General features: G+C 42.7%; 1 protein-coding gene across 1 annotated transcript in view; it reads right to left on the bottom strand.

The window, feature by feature from the left end:
- Nucleotides 1-18822, bottom strand: part of MPPED2 (metallophosphoesterase domain containing 2) — a 201840-nt gene that overhangs the window by 143218 nt on the left and 39800 nt on the right. Inside the window, exon 2 of the mRNA XM_062198054.1 lies at nt 1775-1956. Coding sequence (XP_062054038.1) covers nt 1775-1956 — 182 coding nt within the window. The remainder of the gene's footprint in view (nt 1-1774; nt 1957-18822) is intronic.

Raw genomic sequence — 18822 nt, 5'->3', positions numbered from 1 at the left:
CTAATAATTCATAGATAAAAGTGCCTGAAATGAAGAGATGGTGCTTGAAAGCAAATTCTATAGAGGTAAAAAAAAAAGACAATGGAAGTGAAGAGATCTGGATTACAGACCCAACTCTGCCTAAATGAGACTTCTCTAAATCCATGCGTCGTCTGTAAAAGTAAGATTATCCTAAATGATATTTAGACTATCTTGCTGTTTTAAATAAGTCTGACTACCTACTGAAACAGCCCAAATGCAAAATATCCAACACACAATGCTGCCAAGATCACGGTGAAACGGGTAGCAATCATTTGCTGCTAACAAAACACACATCTACAATGTCCTCCGGAAGTCAGATGCCAATATGCAACAAGAATCAGGAAGAACTTTGCATGCTTTAACTTCATAATTTAACTCATGCATGGCATTTTCCCCATTAGAAATAAGACAATGAAAGCCAAAAAAAATACACACAAAAATGCACAATTTTAGTACTAGATACCAGCTTGGGGAGGGGGGACTGAAGTCAATAAAAATGTTCACTTTTAAAGAGCTGTGTTCTTGAATAGAGGCATAGAAGACAATATGGGTGTCATGCTGCTATTAAAGAGGATAAAGGTGGAAATTATGCAAAAACATGTATTCTATCCGATGTTATTACATGAAAAGAATCAAAAGTAAAGCAGCATATATGTATTCTGACGTCAACTATAAACCATGCATACATGTGCAAGGGCACATGAAAAATCAAAATGGTTATGCTATTCACTAGGCTTACTGTTTATATTTTAACCATTTCTAATGAATTTTATTTTTCATTTATTCATATATGTTATCATTTAATCAATAATTTAAAGATTTCTCCAACCTTGTTTTGGGTTGGTGGGAAACAAAATTTTAAATTGTGTGCCTAACTCTCCTGAGTAATTTGTTGGCTGACATCTTATTCATGACACAATCATTCCAGAATAATTTCTGTTCTTGGCTACAGTAATAGTTTAGTGTCTTTGGAGATCATAAAATCTTAGAATGTTGGCACTTCTTTCCCTCCTCGATGAGGATTCTTACAAAGATCTTTCTTCTAATCCAGGTGAGAATAACCCCATGATCACCTTGCAATAGTAATAATTAGCAACTGCCTGATGTGGGGCCCAGCATTTTGGAGAGACTATTTCTGGGGGCCTCAGCCGCAACCACATAGTTGCTATCATCTTCCTTGCATGGCCAGGGCAGTGTCATAACCTTCGGATTTTGGAGCTACATCCTGGCATCTGGCCGAGGTTCTCAGGGGCTGTGGGGCACTCCCCCGCTCACCGAGGAGAGCTGTTCCAAGTTATCCTGTGCTGGAGGATCTCAGCTTCACATAAGGGCTTAGCCATGCTCCTTTATTTCTTAGAAATGTTCTCTTGCTACTAGGTCCTTTGTACAGCTTTGATCATAATATGTGGCAAAGACTGCAGAGCCAATGAATTAAAAATATGATTCTTGGTCTCGTGTGTGCCAGTGAACGCCCTCATTAAAGCAGAATGAGTGAGATGAGATCGGTTTCAAAGCTTTCCGTCCCTTTGCCCCAGAGCCGCCAAGGCCAGACACTGAAAGGATGCACAGTAAAATTAAATATCTAAAAAATTCATCTTTAATTAACAGAATTGGATTAAAGCTAGACACCATCACATATCATACGAGGAATGGCTGAGCTGGCTTCCAAGTGCTCTAATTCAATTAGGACGCAGTGAGTGACACTCGGACGGGAAAGGTTAATTGGGGCCGCCAGAACGCAATCATTCCTTACCTAACCAGTCATTAAACTTCTTAACCTCTGAGGGCAGTCCCAGCTCGGTGAAATCGCCTGTGTGGAGAAGGATGTCCCCATAAGGCATCTGGATACCATCTGTTCTGGAGTGTGTGTCTGAGATGCAGACAAACCGCGTGTGGCCCGCTGGTTTTGGAGTGTCATATGGGATGGGGTCGACCCTAAAGTAGACATAACAGATCCCATAACAGTTAAACATATTAGAATCCTCACAATTGTCATCACACATACATAATGATTGTTATCTGAGAACGCACCCAGACAAACCAATGCAAAGGCAGAGGAACCCATTATAACCAGGGACTCTTGTGGGATGTAAAGTAGACAGCATCACCCGTCTACAACCCCACTGTGCAAACTCAAAGTTACTTACCTGATAGGAAGACTAAAAGGAAATATCTTACACGGAGAGTCGGAAATAACTTAGGAAACTGAGAGAGTGATTAATGGCGAAGTTTAGGGATATTGAACCCAACTGGGGAAGCAAAATTATGCTATTTTTCTCTCTCATCTTGCTTCAATTGATCCCACCACTCATTAGGAGATGGATAACTAATTTATTCCTTTTTAAACATGCATAACTTAAGCAATGAACTAATTTACAGAGCTCAGTCTGCACATGCTCTGCTAGCTGAGATGTAGAGAGAAGGCATTTAGATTTAATTTCCTTTCCACAGCCATGGAAAACCTGTATCTTGGTGTTTTTGCTAAGAGATTCACAAATCGAATTTTCAGGGAAGGAAAGTAATGCCAAAATAGCAGTGCTTTTTGTTTTTTCTAAAAAGAGAAAAAATGGATGTTAAAAGAATTTTATCAAGCTTGTCTTTATTGTGATGAATTTCCTACAGTCCCAGTTATACCTGAGGCTACAAGGAATGACCAAATATCTTGGGTAAGATTCTATTCAGTACAAATAGTAAGCCTTTAAATGGGTATGTATGTATCTACATATGCATTAATATATGTATAATTTTTAGAGACCTATGCACTGTGAAATTACACTAGGGCGTAGGAATGAAAAGGCAAAACGATCAACCCGAAGCAAAGAAAATGAAACAGAACATTCTCATTTAATTGAGTGTAACAAAGTGTACTAAATAAACTTGGTGAAGAAATGCAAATCTGACTCCTCAAGCATACAGTTTTAATTATTTAAGGGGTTTGTAGCAGAGTTAAGGATGCTTTAACTGTATTAACTCTACCCTGACAGCTTCCTTTAATTTCTTTGTAGGAATGTATGCTTATTTTTGGATTATGGGTGAATAGAAGCAGTTATAAATGCAAAGAGAAGGTCACAAGAGAAGCAAATATGCAATGCAGAGATTAGAGTGTGAAGCATTAAATAAGGAACGATATTTCACATCACAGCCTCATTCTTGATCGTTAACATGCAGCAGAGAACGCACTGAAAACGCACCACAAAATTGCCTATACATGTGGTTTATACAGGCTTTTTTTGTTGTTTTTCCTTTTTTTAAAGGTTCCATCTTTATTTTTTTCACTTTTTTTAAGATTTTTATTTTATTTATTTGAGAGGTAGAGTTACAGACAGAGAGAGGGAGAGACAGAGAAAGGTCTTCCATCCACTGGTTTACTCCCCAAATGGCCTCAATGGTCAGAGCTGGGCCGATTCAAAGCCAGGAGCTTTCTCCAGGTGTCCCACGCGGGTGGCAGGGCCCCAAGGACTTGGGCCATCTTCCACTGCTTTCTCAGGCCATAGCAGAGAGCTGGATCAGAAGAGGAGCAGCCAGGACTAGAACCAGCACCGGGACTAGAACGGAATTTCAGCACTGCGGGAAGAGGCTTAGCCCACTGCACCCCATCTCCAGTCCCAAAGAGTCAATCTGTTAACAAGTGAAGAAATCAAGACATCTTGTGCAACATGGATGGTTATATTTCTTTAATGGTTCATGTACTTTTTTAAGAGGAGAAGGAACATAAGAAAAGAGGAGGAGGAGTAAGAGGGAAAAGATGATACAGAGAAACAGATAGAGAAGGAAGGAAAGAGAGAAAAAGAGAGGGAAGCAGGAACAAACTGTGAACTGGTTACCCAGTGGGTCTAATTAGATACCCAACGACAAAGTTTATCTTCTGCAAAAAAAAAAAAAAAAAAAAAAAAAATCTTTCCTGTACATGTTGGAAAGTGCTAAGGTAGGTATTTTGTGCAGTGAGTTAGGCTGCCTGTGAAGCTGGTGGCATCCCATATCAGAGCACCGATTCGAATCCCAGCTGCTCTACTTCTGATCCAACTACCTTCTAATGCGGCTGGGAAAGCAGCAGAAGATGGCCCAAGAGTTTGGGCCTCTATCACCCATGTGGGAGACCCCAGATAGAGTTCCTATCTCCTAGTTTTGGCCTGGTCTAGTCCTGACCATTGCGGCCATTTGGGGAGTGAACCAGTAGACAGAGGATCATTTCTCTTCCTCTTCCTCTCTCTCTGTCAGTCTACCTTCCAAAAAAATAAAATACACTTTTTAAAAAATTGTTATTACCATGAAGAAAATTCACTAATTCACTGAGATCTCAGCAGGAACCTAGAAACCCTCCTGATTACATCCAATGTTGCTTTTCTGGATACGACCAATGTCTGGTACCTTGCATTCCAACACAGAAACTCAACTACACTCAGTTCCAACTTATGAACACCTACTATCTTCTAAAAGTTTTCCCAGAAAATCAAAGGCTGTTGCCTGCGACAGCTGACTGTTCCCTCTAAAAGTAACAGGTGATATTTTGATTCCAAAAGCTAAACTGATCCCTGGGATGGAACTGTCTGTATTTATACTTTACCAACCAACATTGGAATGAAAATTCATCTAGTCAATGAATAGACCTCTAATTACTTGAATACACTCAATATCACCTATGTATTTCTTTATTTTCCAGCTATCAGCCTAGTTATATAAAAACAGTCACAACCTCTGTTTGCTATGTGTATGTTGGCCAAGCCATTACATCGCGATCCTTTGGGAGTTCCTCTCAGTTTACCAGAGGGACAGCATAGTCATTTTGAACTCATAAACAGAAAGCAGCACAGATGTTGACCCTTCCCTGTGAATGGGCCTCTACTTACAATTATACCCACTCAGGAGCAGCCAATCATCACATTGTATACACCCTGCTTCCCATTTTAATTTCATACTGGGCAAAGACTTTCTGAGATTATGGAGAAGACCCATCGATTTCTGAGTTGCTTCAACCTCCTTCCCTCATCCTCTCCCCTCCTCCAGGGAAACATTTAAACATCAAGAACAGTTAAATCTACAAATTAAGTAAAGGCCAAGGAACAGAAAAGTAGGTGGACAAGAAAATGGGGGGAAATATTTTTTTTTAACTCTGAGTTGAAATGACAGGATGGCATTGTGGCTCAGCAGGTAAAGCTGCTGCCTGCAATGCTAGCATCCCACATGAGTGCTGGTTCAAGCCCCAGCTGTTCCACTTCTGATCCAGCTCCCAGATAATGGCCTAGGAAAAGCAGCGGAAGATGGCCCACGTGTTTAGACCCCTGCCACCCATGTGGTAGACGCACATGAAGTTCTGGCTCCTGGCTTTGGCCTGGCCCAGCCATGGCTATTGTGGTCACCTGAGGAGTAAAGCAGTGGCTGGAAGATCTCTTCTTCTGTCTCTCCCCCTCTCTGTGTAACTCTTGACTTTCAAATAAATAAATAAATCTAGAAAGAGAGAGAGAACGAGAGAGAGAGAGAGAAAGAAAAAGAAAGAGAGAAAGGGAGAGAGAGAGAGAGAGAGAGAAAGGAAGGAAGGAAGGAAGGAAGGGAGGGAGGAAGGAAGGAAGGGAGGGAGGGAGGGAGGGAGGGAGGGAAAAAGATGAATCCAAAGTAGACAGCAAGATGAGCAGAGAAGATCTGCCCTATACCACAGATGTGCCATCATTCAAGAGAAACAATCAGTAGCATTTGGGAGATGTGTGGAGGATTGACTCAAGATAGAAGATTAGGGAGAATGGGGAGTCTAATGATGTAACTAGAGAATTTATACAGATCACCTGATTGGGTACTGAAGTCCTTTTTTACTCACAGTACTAAAGACAAAGCAAAAGATGGTTTCAGACAAGGAGACAGTAAAGCATACCAAAGCCACAACGTTAAGATAGAATAACACATATCACCTGGGCATCCCAGGAAGGAAGACATTCCCACCCAGACAGAGTTGAAAATAAGATATCTAGTAACATCGCAAGTTGCAGTAGAGATAATTAAAGTTGAGACAATCCTAGGAAAACTACCACTCCCAAATTGGGAGTTTGATAAACACCTTGAAAACAAAACAGTACACAACTCAACATTCTCACTCTGAATGTACAACTGAGAGATATCTTGGCTACAGCTGGGACATCTACCTGTTCACACTCTGTGAAGACCATCACATTATATTTTCCCATTTAGTTAATAACTTTACCACTCACTGTATAAGCTGATGCCTTCTCAAATGACCTCACATATCCCCCAAGGGCACTATGTCAAATATCCTAGTGAGTATCTTACCAAGGCAATATAAACCCCAGAGCCAGACTGAAATATCAGAGTGAGATTTGCACATACATTCAAGTACACCCAGAGGAAAACAAGATGACACAGGAAGATAAGAAGAAAACACGGCATTATAAATCCCAGAGCAGGACAAAACCTTAAAGGGCATCTGGTCCAATGCTTTATATGGTGTCTGAATGCCCACTAAACCTTCCCTGCCTATTTAGCATCAGTCCTTGTTCTAAGGTTTCCAGAGAAGGGGAGCTATAAGTCTGCTCCTCTCCTCTTGTGAACCCATTATGGATTCTAAAAGTTCTACTCCTTAGAAAGTTTGTGTTCCGGGGCTGGCACTGTAGCATAGTGGATAGAGCCACCACCTGCAGTGATGGCATCCCATATTGGTGCTGGTTCTAGTCCTGGCTGCTCCACTTCCAATCCAGCTCTCAGATATAGCCTGGGAAAGCAGCGGAAGATGGCCTTTTATCCTTGGGCCTCTGCACCCATGTAGGAGTCCCAGAAGACGCTCCTGGCTTCTTGGATCGATGCAGCTCTGGCCGTTGCAGCCAATTGGCGAGTGAACCAGTGAATGGAGGACTTCTCTTTCTAACTCATTCTTTTTCTGCCTCTCCACTCTCTGTGTAACTCTTTCAAATAAGTAAATAATTTAAAAAAAAAAAAAAAAAGAAAGAAAGCTTGTGTTACACATTATGCACCTCTAAGAAAGCTGAGTGTGATCCAAACACTTGGTCTGAAGACTGAGTAACAATTCTGGCTGGGTCATTCACTTTGGGCAACTTACTTAATTCAATGAGCATCATTTTTTTTCTCTACTATAAGATGGTAATAATAATGCCTAGTCACCATACAGGCTCTGATTCACACTCCACATTTATTCAGAGTATGATACAAAGCAAAGACATGTGCCTTGTCCTCTCATCAGTAAAACAGATATAAAAATAGTATCTATTAGGCCGGCGCCGTGGCTTAACAGGCTAATCCTCTGCCTTGCGGCGCCGGCACACCGGGTTCTAGTCCCGGTTCGGGCGCCGGACTCTATCCCGGTTGCTCCTCTTCCAGGCCAGCTCTCTGCTATGGCCTGGGAAGGCAGTGGAGGATGGCCCAAGTGCTTGGGCCCTTTACCCGCAAGGGAGACCAGGAGAAGCACCTGGCTCCTGGCTTCGGATCAGCATGATGCGCCGGCCGCAGCGGCCATTGGAGGGTGAACCAACGGCAAAAAGGAAGATCTTTCTCTCTGTCTCTCTCTGTCACTATCCACTCTGCCTGTCAAAAATAAAAATAAAAAAAAAATAGTATCTATCTCCTAAGACTGTTATGAAGATGAAAAAGTATAATATACTGAACATATTTAGAACTGTTTAATAAAAAAAAACTGTGTCTTGTAGAATATTTAGTGAATATTTGTACTAGTAGTTAACAGTCTTTTTTCTGTTATTATTAGTAGTAGTATTTAATTTCTATGACCTCATTCTCCCCTTCTACTACAAAGAGATAATAGCAGCTACCACTAAGGGACTTTAAGAATTAAAGGAAATCACATTCACAACACCATGCACAGTTCTGGGCATGTAATTCTATAGTCTATAAATACACTTGTTTCCTTCCTGTCATTCCTTCTTTATCCTAGTTTTACACTCTGACATAACAAAAGAATAGAAATCAAGTCCCCTTTTTATTTGACGGTTCAAATATTTGAAAACATTTATTTCCAAACTCCTGGAACTTCTCTTCTCTAATTGCATAGCCTCCGCTTCTTCAACTTCTCCTTCAGTGACACAATGTCTGGTGCCCTCAGAATCCTGGTGATCAACTCCTAAATAATCATTCGACTGATCAGACTCCTTTCTGCTTTCTAGTGTCAGAATTCATGGTCCGTGTGAATTGATGAGCCAGTGAGCTGTTCATCAAACACAAACGTTAGTCCAGGCCATGGAAAGGTGACTGTGCTGAACACACTAGCAGATTTTCCTAACACCTTCAACTGCTCTCTAATGAATTCCCCAAGTTTTGTGCCAAGACCCAAATCTTATGGCTTAAAACTTGTGATCATCAAATGCTGATATGTACCAGTGCATGTTCAAACAAATAAACCGTTCCTACCTATTCACTCTTGACACATTAAGGTTTTTTATAGACTCCACATGTTTACACACAGAAAATAGGATGATGCTATTATTATTTCCACAGTGGAGTTCTCTTTTTTACCTATTTTTTGTTAATAACAAATCCACCCACTATTGAAAGCCACACTGAGAGACACAGATCCTCAGAAAAGGTATTAAAGGGTGATTTGTCCTGAGTTGGCTTTCTTTAGGACACGTGAGCTGTAAAACCCTTGTGTACATGATTAGCTTACAATGCAGTGTGAAAATACATCACCTTTACAAAGTATTTTAATGGGATTTAATGTACTTCATCCACCATTCCACTTTAAAATTGATGCTCTACTTATGCATTTCACTGAATTTATCTCTAAAAGTCTTCCAATGTGATGTTAAAACTTTCATTTTGATCCAGAAAATTTAGGTAATATAAAAGTTAAAACAATACTTGTAATGTTATGCCACCCAAAGTGGACAGAGTTTGATGAACTTGTATGCAAAACCTGCTAGCATAATAATGAATAAATAAATAGAAGATTCACATTAATGGAATCACAGAGTTTTTATACTGGAAGGAACCACAGAAATGATCTAATTTTCTGTTTCACTTCTTTGCATATCATCTATGTGGCTTTGCCTTACTAACCTGAGCCATTACCTAATTTTTTGTTAAATATCCTATTAGTTTCCCACATTTTTAGTTTTGCAATATCATCTATGATGTCGTGAAATGGACATGTTGTTTTTATTTTCCAATTACATATGAAAATTAGCTCATGTGTTTTAAAATCTTATTTAAAGTGTGTCTGCTTTAATACATCTCATCCCAATATCAATGGTGCATATTTTGTATGTTGGAGAGTATTGTTCAGGTTCAAAATGACTCATTTTACCATGAAGAATCTGAGTTTGAACTAGAACTCAGGTTTCCCAATTTGTATTTCACTTCTCTTCTCACCCACTTAATTGTGGAAGCTGAAATACATCTGCACTTAGGGAATAAAAATTATTTTTAAAATTACAAAATGCCAGTAAATCAATCCTCTAAGTGCTAGTAGTCATTAATATCTAGAGAGACTGCTCAAAATTATTGGAATTATCAAAACAATCCAAGTTTTAGTTCTCCTCCAAATTGACCCTTCAAGTCCCATGTAAGTTATCCAGTTAAATGGAGTGTCCTAAAGACTTTTAAAAAATTCAGAGTACAGTTCCATTGCAAAAGTGAACGCTATAACAGTTTGATTTTTACTATACTGGAGGAAGACAGAAGTATTCCTCATTCTCAGGCCTATCTGGTCATAGGGACAAGCTGATTGAGTTTCCAAACACAGGTCTCCTCAGGAAATTATTTAGTTGCCACATAAACCTCAATACAAAAAGCCCTGGTATGAAGCCCAGGGGTTCTGTGTATATTTGTCATCAGTCATCTGTGTGACCTCAGGCAAGTCATTTCTCCTCTTCTAAGCCCTGTTCTCCAGTGTAAAAACAGGGCAGGACCAAAGGCTCCAAGATCCCATGAGCAGCCCCACTGTTCAGACACCACTAACGTCGTGAAAGACGTCAGCAACAAGTCAGTCTCAACAATGGCTTCAGACATCTTTCTGGTTGCAACCTTGTTTCCTGCTTTCCCAGGCAATGCAAAGATAAACAGAGTCCAGACCCACCCAAACACAATCAGACTTTGTGAGGCTTTACACGAAGGGGAGTGAAACTGCCATTTGGAACTGTGGACGGTTCCCGTGGCTCTTCCAGGTGTATCTAGTGCAAAGGAGAGCAAACAAACAGTCAAGTTACCAACAAAAGTGAAAGGACGTAGGATTTAATGAAGGTGCTTTAGAGCTGTTCTCCTACGACTATGAGCTGCTGAAGCTCTCCTAGGTTAGCCTTCAGGGCCCAAAACAGCAAAGGTGCTGAAACACAGTAAGCATAACAGAGCCAGATGTATAAATACATTCACATTTGTACCAAGGGCACTGCTTTCCCTTAACTGCTGTATCAACACTGTTCTATCGCCAACCAATTATAGCTAACAAAGCCCACTGCACAGACTGAGTCTCGTCTATTTTTTCTGAGTACAAAAGTACAGTGCTGACATTCAATGAATATTAAGTAGTAACAATTTAATTCTCTGAACACTGCATGCAATATGAATTCATAGTCTCTCTACTAGTGCCATTTGAGGTGTTTTCATGCCCATCAAGCTAACTACTTTGTCAGCCACTAGAGCCTCTCGGATGGGATATTGTGGGGTCATAAATATCCCACTGGAGATGTACTTTTCAGGGTTAAATGCTTCCCTCGCTTCTAATGTGAGAACCATATTAATCGACCTAAAATTCCGGATAATGGCCTTGCATTTGAGAAAAGAAGGCATGTGACACTGTACTGAATGTCCATTATTCCACACTGCCAGACGAACGGGCAATCAACAACCATTTATTAAGTACCCACCTAGATGCCAGGTACCACAGTCAGTCCTGGGAGGACAAAGTAGCAACAGGAGTGGTACCTTCAAGGTCTGTACTAGTGATCTATCAATTTACTACTCAACAAATGCCTACTGACATGCCTGGTAACTACTCACTTAGTCACTTCCCAAGCATTTATTGAGCACCTTGTACATGCCATAGTTATCAGCAATTCTAAAATGATCCATGTCCTGTGATGAGACAACATGAAAAGTGTAATACTTCAGGATTCTGAGGTGCTGGGCTATAAAGAAGACAATATTTGTCAGGACAGGGCATTATAGTGGGCCCAGAACACAAGGCAGCATATCAATTGCAAATGTCAGGGACAAATGATAGGCCCTCTTAGGCGATCAAAAAAAAAAAAAAAGAAAAAAGAAAAGGCATGAGATCAGCGTATGGCTGAGACTTAACTTGGGATTCAAATAATATGGAATATCAGGAAGAGGAGAAGGGTATGGAACTTAGCATGTTTATACCTGTTGAGGAAAAATATATGGCTGGAGCAGAGCTAACGTGACACTGAACAGCAGATCTGAAAGCCTGGTGGGATGAGAGGAATGACCCTCAGAGGGTCAGACTGGGAGGCCAGACCCATACTTAGAGAGCATGGAGAACATCTTCTTCCCCTACCCAATAGAAGATGCAGAGGGCATAACAAGAGCTGAGGTTCAGAGCAACTAATGTGTTGGAGTAAAGGGAAACCAGAAGAAAGCTTGGCTCAGAACTGACTGCAAAAAAATCTAGACGAGTGATGACAAAGCCAAGCCCAGTCAAAAAGAAAACAGAAAAGAAAGAATGTGAAGGAAAGGCAGTAGAAAATGGATGATGATATCATAAACAGAAACCATCATCAGAATCATGCAAGCGTATACTACAAAGCAAGACTGGAGAGGTGGTCCAAAAGGCACTACAACATCCCACACTACTGATTCTCCTAGAGTTCTATCTTGTACCCTCTTCTCCACTGATGTGGATACTAACACGGGAATTCTTTTTGGCTGAACACACTAACAATGATAATGATGATGAGAAATAGCAGCAGTTTTCATTTAGAAGCCAGGCCCTATGTACTATACTTTACATGGATCATTCTCATTTAATGCTTACACAGGGCTTTTTCTCATCTGATAATGATGTGGAAAATGTCACAGAGACAGGTGAAGTTCATGAGCTGGAAGCCACACCTACCCCACCCCATGTAATCCTATCACTAATCAGATGACCCCTCCCCAAGATGAACCTCCCCTCACCTGGGACCTGGGGGCAGTACTGTGTAGCCACTCCCCTTTTTGAAGCTCTTTTTCTCCCCACCTCGTGCATCCAGGACGAGCAGAGCAGGGTATGAAACTCCCGGTTCTACCGTTCCTGGCCCACTCTCCCTCAATGATGCTCTCATGTGCCTGTGTATTCTTCTCACTTTCTAAATAAACCTTACCATGCCGCATGCCATTTGTGCCTGTGCTTAGAATTCTCTAAGTGAAAGGCAAGAGCCCGAGATATTAATTTTGGCCCAACCTAGCCCACAATGTATTGGCAGAATCAGCTAGGAGTTTGTTTCTAAAGTGGCAGCAGGAACATGATAAGTGGAATTCAAATGATTTCTGTCTCAGCAATGCAGCTTCTAAATCCTGAAAGTTTCTCTGTCTTCCAGTCTCTCTTCTTTCAGTGTTTGTGGTTGAAGGTGGTCAGCTAAAATGCAAAGATGAATGCCGTTTCTATTTCTGATTTAGGTAGCTTTCCAGGAGTAAAGGCCAATACAGACTGTTAGTGTTAATGGAATTTGGGTGGAAAGGTGGGAGAAAGAGGGGCTAGTTTGCGGATATTTAAATGTTTCCAAGTTGTTTGTAACATGTTTTTAAGGATAACATGTATTTGTGGAGGATAAAACTTAAGCCTTTAGTTTCACAGATTGATTTTACGGTTCCTGACAACTGGTCTGCCTCAAGTTTTTGATTTTATGGTTATCAACAACTGCTTTGCCTCAGGTTTTTGACTTTAAAGTCAGGCATGCTAGAGTGACTTTTCACTTGAAAAAACACGTGGTTGACAAGATGCCGACTCCTCATGAGGACTTCTGCCCTCACTGGAAGGTTGGCAACAGACTCCACCCCAAGATGGCAGCCCCTGTGGCTGGTTGCACACTGTATGCCAAGTTAGCAGAGCAATTTTTTTTTTTTTTAGTTTTTTATTTTAGCCTTATGCTGGTTTTCTTGCCTCCTGGGGTTTGGCACCCCAGGCACGGCGGGGCCTCCTGGGGTTTGGTAGCCTCAGGCATGGCGTGGCCCTCCAAGATTTCTTCTCAGACCAGTTTTCTCTTTGGCCTTCTGGGATGGTGTTTCCCAGACCAGGCAGCGTTTTCTTTTTTATTTTGGTATGGCAGTTTGCCTTTATCCTGGTAGAGAGGAGAGGGGAGGAGAGGGGAAGAGAGGAGGGGAGAGGGGAGGAGGGGAGAGGAGAGGGGAAGGGAGGAGAGGAGAGGGGAAGGGAGGAGAGGAGGGGACAGGGGAGGAGAGGGGAGGAGAGGAGAGGAGAGGGGAGGAGAGGAGAGGGGAGGGGAGGGTGGGAGAGGAGGGGAGAGGAGAGGGAGGAGAGGAGAGGAGAGGGGAGGGGAGGATGGGAGAGGAGAGGAGGGGAGAGGGGAGGGGAGGATGGGAGAGGAGAGGAGAGGGGAGGGGAGGATGGGAGAGGAGAGGAGGGGGGAGGGGAGAGGGGAGTGGAGGATGGGAGAGGAGAGGAGAGGGGAGGGGAGGGGAGGGTGGGAGAGGAGAGGAGAGGGGAGGGGAGGATGGGAGAGGAGAGGAGAGGGGAGTGGAGGATGGGAGAGGAGAGGGGAGGGGAGGGGAGGGGAGAGGGGAGGATGGGCGAGGAGAGGAGAGGGGAGGGGAGAGGAGAGGAGGGGGAGGGGAGAGGGGAGGGGAGAGGGGAGGAGAGGGCAGAGGAGAGGAGGGGAGGGGAGAGGAGAGGAGGGGAGGGAAGAGGAGAGGAGAGGGCAGAGGAGAGGAGGGGAGGGGAGAGGAGAGGAGGGGAGGGAAGAGGAGAGGAGAGGGCAGAGGAGAGGAGGGGAGGGGAGAGGGGAGGGGAGAGGGGAGGGGGAGGGGAGGATGGGAAAGGAGAGGAGGGGAGGGGAGAGGGGAGGAGAGGGGAGGGGAAGGGGGGGAGGAGGGAAGAGGCAGCAGTCTGGTAAGATAATGGACCCAATTTTGGGTGCAAAAAGAGACTCTAAGGTGTCAAAATTATAGCTAGTGTAATGTATCCAAGTCACATGCTTAAGGATAATTAGGCTTGTGGAAAGCCATGTCCATTCTTGTCTTCTCAGACTGTTCAGCTATGTAGTCCTGCATACAATCCTATGGGCTCACTTCTAAGGGTACAGTGTGAAAACTTGCCATGGGATCCCAAGTCCCCATGAGCTTGGTGGTAAAAGTAGCATTTTAAGTTTAGTGATAATACAGATAGGGTTAAATAGATTTTTAAAAAAATTCTCCAACATAGGAAGCAGCCCACACAACCGACTCAAAGAATGGCAATCGCTCTAAGTAATACTCAGTGACCTCAGAGCAGAGCATAGGGCATTCTGGTCTGGCAGAAAAGCCCACAAGAGCATTTGGAAGGCCAGGACACTGGTGCAGAGTATCCTTCCATGAAGGACCTCTGTGGTCCAGGCTCCAGTGGAAAGAAGTAATCAAAGAAGGATGTACGCTTCTCTCAAGGGAGGAGAGAACTTCCACTTTGTTTGTGGTCTTGTCTGAAGACTGATGGGGTTTGCAGATTCAAGAGGCTTCCACAGTCTAGGCATCTCATGTCAAGAGCCTTGGGTGATCACTGACGTCATACATAAGAATGTTAATTGCTAAATTTAGAACAGGAGTCATCTTGTACAAACTTCCCATGCAGGACTTCTGTGCTCCAAGAGTTGTCTTACTAGAGTTAATGGTAAAGCTTGCTCTCAAAGGTTTACTTGGTTTACTATGGATGCCAGGGTTTGGGTTAATAGCCAAGTCTAAGACCCCTTGTACCTGCTGTGGAGTTTGAACTTCAAGTCGTTGGCCTAAAGTCAGGTTGGTCGCTTCTTCCACCAAGTGCTGTAGCAGCAACAGCCCTTAAGCCTGCAGGTCACCCTGTAGCCACTGAATCTAGCTGTTTAGAAAAATAGGCTCCTGGTCATGGAAGTGGACCCAATTTCTGAGTCAGTACTCCTAGTGCAATCCCCTGTTACTGGCTTACTCAGGTTAGGGATTCCTAATGTTAGAGCTTCTGTGCTTCTGTTAGAAGCGCTTTAATTCTTTGGAATGCCTTTTGTAGCTCCCCTGTCCAGCAGAGTGGGTCTGTGTCAGGGTCTTTTAAAGCTTCATACAAAGACTTGGCTATTAACCCAAACCCTGGCATCCATAGTCTACAGAATCCTGCCATCCCCAGAAATGTTCGTAGCTGCTTTTTCATCTGTGGTGACCCTATACATACAATAGGTTCCTTTCTCTTGATTGAAAGAGCACACTTTCCTGGGGTCAGAATATATCCCATATAATCCACCTCTTGTTTAGAAACCTGAGCTTTTTTGGGGAAACTGTATCCTCCTTTTGCTAGATCCTGGGCTTAATGGGATGCATAAGAAAACATATAAAAGAGATGGCTAACATTTTTCTGTAATAGCATAGCCAAAATAAGAACTTAAATAATAATCTCATAGCTAGATTCACTTCGCCATCAGCGAAGTATACAGTAAGTAGAAAAAACCTCCCTTTCAGACCAAAGGGAAAGAAAGTTTTTAAGTGAGAATATAATTTTCCTCATGGGCATTGTCTACCTTAGAAAAACTACTACAGAACATGCCTGTGACTGTAGACTTGTAGTTCAGGCCACTGAAGATTAGAGATGGGACACGGGCACTCCCTTGACTTGCATCCTCTGGTCTGCTTTAATACAAACCAGGAGGAAAAGAAAGCTCGGCATCAGAAGCAATGGGTGGCAGGCCTATCAATGGCTGATCTGTACAGTGATCTGCCCTCAAGGAGACCCAACAGGCCAGTCCACTGCAGTGGCTTTCAATGTGGTAAGTCTGGGCTTCAGCAGAAGTCAACTTGAGAAGAGCCCTGGTAGCTCTGCCAAGAGTTGGATCACTGGAAATGGACCTGCCCTGGGGTCGAAGGATGCCCAGGTCAGAGCCACAGATCTTATTGGCTCTAAGCTGAAAAGCCCTTCACTCAGCCCAACTTCCAAAGTGACCACTGCAGCTGAGGGGATGGTCAAGTAGGGTCAGCAACATTGCAGGCAGAACTGTAAATTTCTTGTTAGAGATGCCCCCTGCCTTTACCTGGCCAGCTCTCCTCCCAGGCCAGCCAAGTAATGAAAGTCAACAGAGTGCCTTCCCCTAGGAGGTTCACACCTCCCTTAGGATGTACCCCATGTGAAGAGATAGATAGGCCTGGGCCTCTTATCTTACAAGGCCTAAAGCCCAACAGATTATTATCAAGCCCCTTCTATCAGGTTCTATTTGCCTCTCAATCAGAAAAATTACTTGTAGCTTAGACAGCACCTTTCTTAGCTCCTCTAATAATGACTCTGTCCTTTGTTCTAGACCCTGTCTAGCGTACTTGGGCCTCATTCCTTTGTAATCATAACCTCTACTCTACCACCAATGGCTCTACTCCCAACCTGTGTGTACTGATGGTCCTCTTCCCCACTTAATGCTGTATAATTGTTCAAACCTGGTAAATGCCACTCTTAGGATCACTGGTTACTATCCTCACTCTGTCTTTTATGACCTTGTCTAAATATGATCAGAGTCGGCAAACTTGGAAGGCTTCCATAGCCTTGGCAACTCATGACGAGAGCCTAGGGTGGTTACTGGCACCATAAACTAGAGTGTCAATTTGTTGGGTCAACAACAGGAGCCACTGTGCACTTGCTCCTCATGTGGGATCTCTGTCCTTAATGTGCTGTACATTTTGATTTAATGCTATAACTAGTACTCAAACAGTATGTTTCACTTTGTGTTTCTATGTGGGTGCAAACTGTTGAAATCTTTATACTAAATTGATCTTCTGTATATAAAGAGAATTGAAAATGAATCTTGATGCAAATGGAAGGGGAGAGGGAGCGGGAGAGGGGAGGGTTGCGGGTGGGAGGGAAGTTATGGGAGGGGGAAGCCATTGTAATCCATAAGCTGTACACTGGAAATTTATATTCATTAAATAAAAGTTAAAAAAAAAAGAAATTAAGACATCAATGGCTAACAGGAGGGCATCTTACAAAATATTAAGCCCTATTATTAGACTTCCCTAAGATAACTCTTAAAGAGTGCAAAATCCTCAACCCAGCGACTCTGTTGCACCTGAGGGTACTGAAGAGTTAACTCATTCTTGTGTAGAAACTATAGAACAAGTGTATTCTAGTAGACCTGACCTACGAGATGAGCCTCTAGAGAATCCAGATGTTGAGTGGCTTACTGATGACAGTAGCTACGTGAAGGAAGGAATTAGAAAGGCAGGTTATGCTACAGTGGATCTTACCCAGGTAACAGAAGCTCAAGCACTGCCAAGTAATACTTCAGCTCAAAAGGCTGAACTTACTGCACTAACTAGAGCCTTGCAATTATGAAAAGGCCAGCGAGATAATATATTTACAGATTCCAAATATACTTTCCTTGTGTTACATGCACATGCAGCAATTTGGAGAGAAAGAAGCTCATTGACTGCAAGGAATTCCCCCATTAAATATGGAAAGGAGATATTAGCTCAACTTCAGGCAGTACTGGAACCTTCAGGAGTGGCTGATTGGTAGATTGACTTTACTAACATGCCTCCTACAAATAATTACAAATATCTTCTAGTTTTTATTGATACTCTCACAAGATAGATAGAAAGTTTTCCAACTCAAAGTGAAAAGGCACAGGAGGTATCCAACGCCTTGCAGAAGGATGTTGTGCCATGCTTTGGACTCCCACAGTCACTTCAGAGTGACAATGAACCTTCATTTGTATATAAAATAACTCAAGAGGTACCTGCTGCTCTGGGAGTTTCTTACCACCTCCAAGCCTCTTGGAGACCTCAGTCATTGGGTAATCATAATCTTAAGAAACTTCTAACTAAGCTTTGCCAAGAGACCTCAGAAATATGGCTTAAACTATTGCCTATTGCCCTCCTCAGGATGAGAATAGCAATCAAGACTGCCTTAAAGCTTAGCCCATATGAGATGATATATGGACGGGCCTTCCTTACCTCTGACATCCTCTTTGATTCAGAGATTCAAGATCAGATAAAAGTATACTATCAATTCAGGCCAGGTAAAGAAGGCTCTGATGGAATATGGTAATAAAGTTCTCCCAGTGCCATATCCTAAGACCCTGAGCAGCCAGTTTCCCCAGGAGATTTAGTTTTATTAAAACCTTGGGAGGAAGGATCCCCTTCAGACCAGTTGCAGCCTAAATGGAAGGGACCCTACCAGGTGCTACTGAGCATGCCTACCTCAGTGAAATCATAGGGCATCCCAAGCAGGGTATACTTGTCAAGGATTAAACTTCTTCCTGAGTCTTTGCAGGTATACTTGAAACATAAATCTGCTTGCTTACTCCTGTGAGCCAACTGAAGATCTCAAATACTTCTTCAAAAAGCAAAAAATATAAGTAAATCTTTTGGTTTTGTCACATCAAGGCTCAATCCCATTAAGGTAGATATGTTGTACCTACCTCTTCTTTTGATTCTTTTTGGGAGCTGTTATTGGCAGGAAAACTCCTTAGTGGGTTCTTCTATTATAATACTGGAAGATCCTGGTGTGCCACATGAAGCTGATGTAAAAAAACCTGGCTCCTGCCATAGGAACAGCGCGGTGCGCCGGCCGCAGCGCGCTACCGCGGCGGCCATTGGAGGGTGAACCAACGGCAAAAGGAAGACCTTTCTCTCTGTCTCTCTCTCTCACTGTCCACTCTGCCTGTCAAAAAAAAAAAAAAAAAA

This window comes from Lepus europaeus, chromosome 7, assembly GCF_033115175.1.
Source record: "Lepus europaeus isolate LE1 chromosome 7, mLepTim1.pri, whole genome shotgun sequence".
Taxonomy (NCBI): Eukaryota; Metazoa; Chordata; class Mammalia; order Lagomorpha; family Leporidae; genus Lepus; species Lepus europaeus.
Note: the sequence above shows the minus strand (reverse complement) of the source record. Positions and strands in the feature narration are given on the sequence as shown.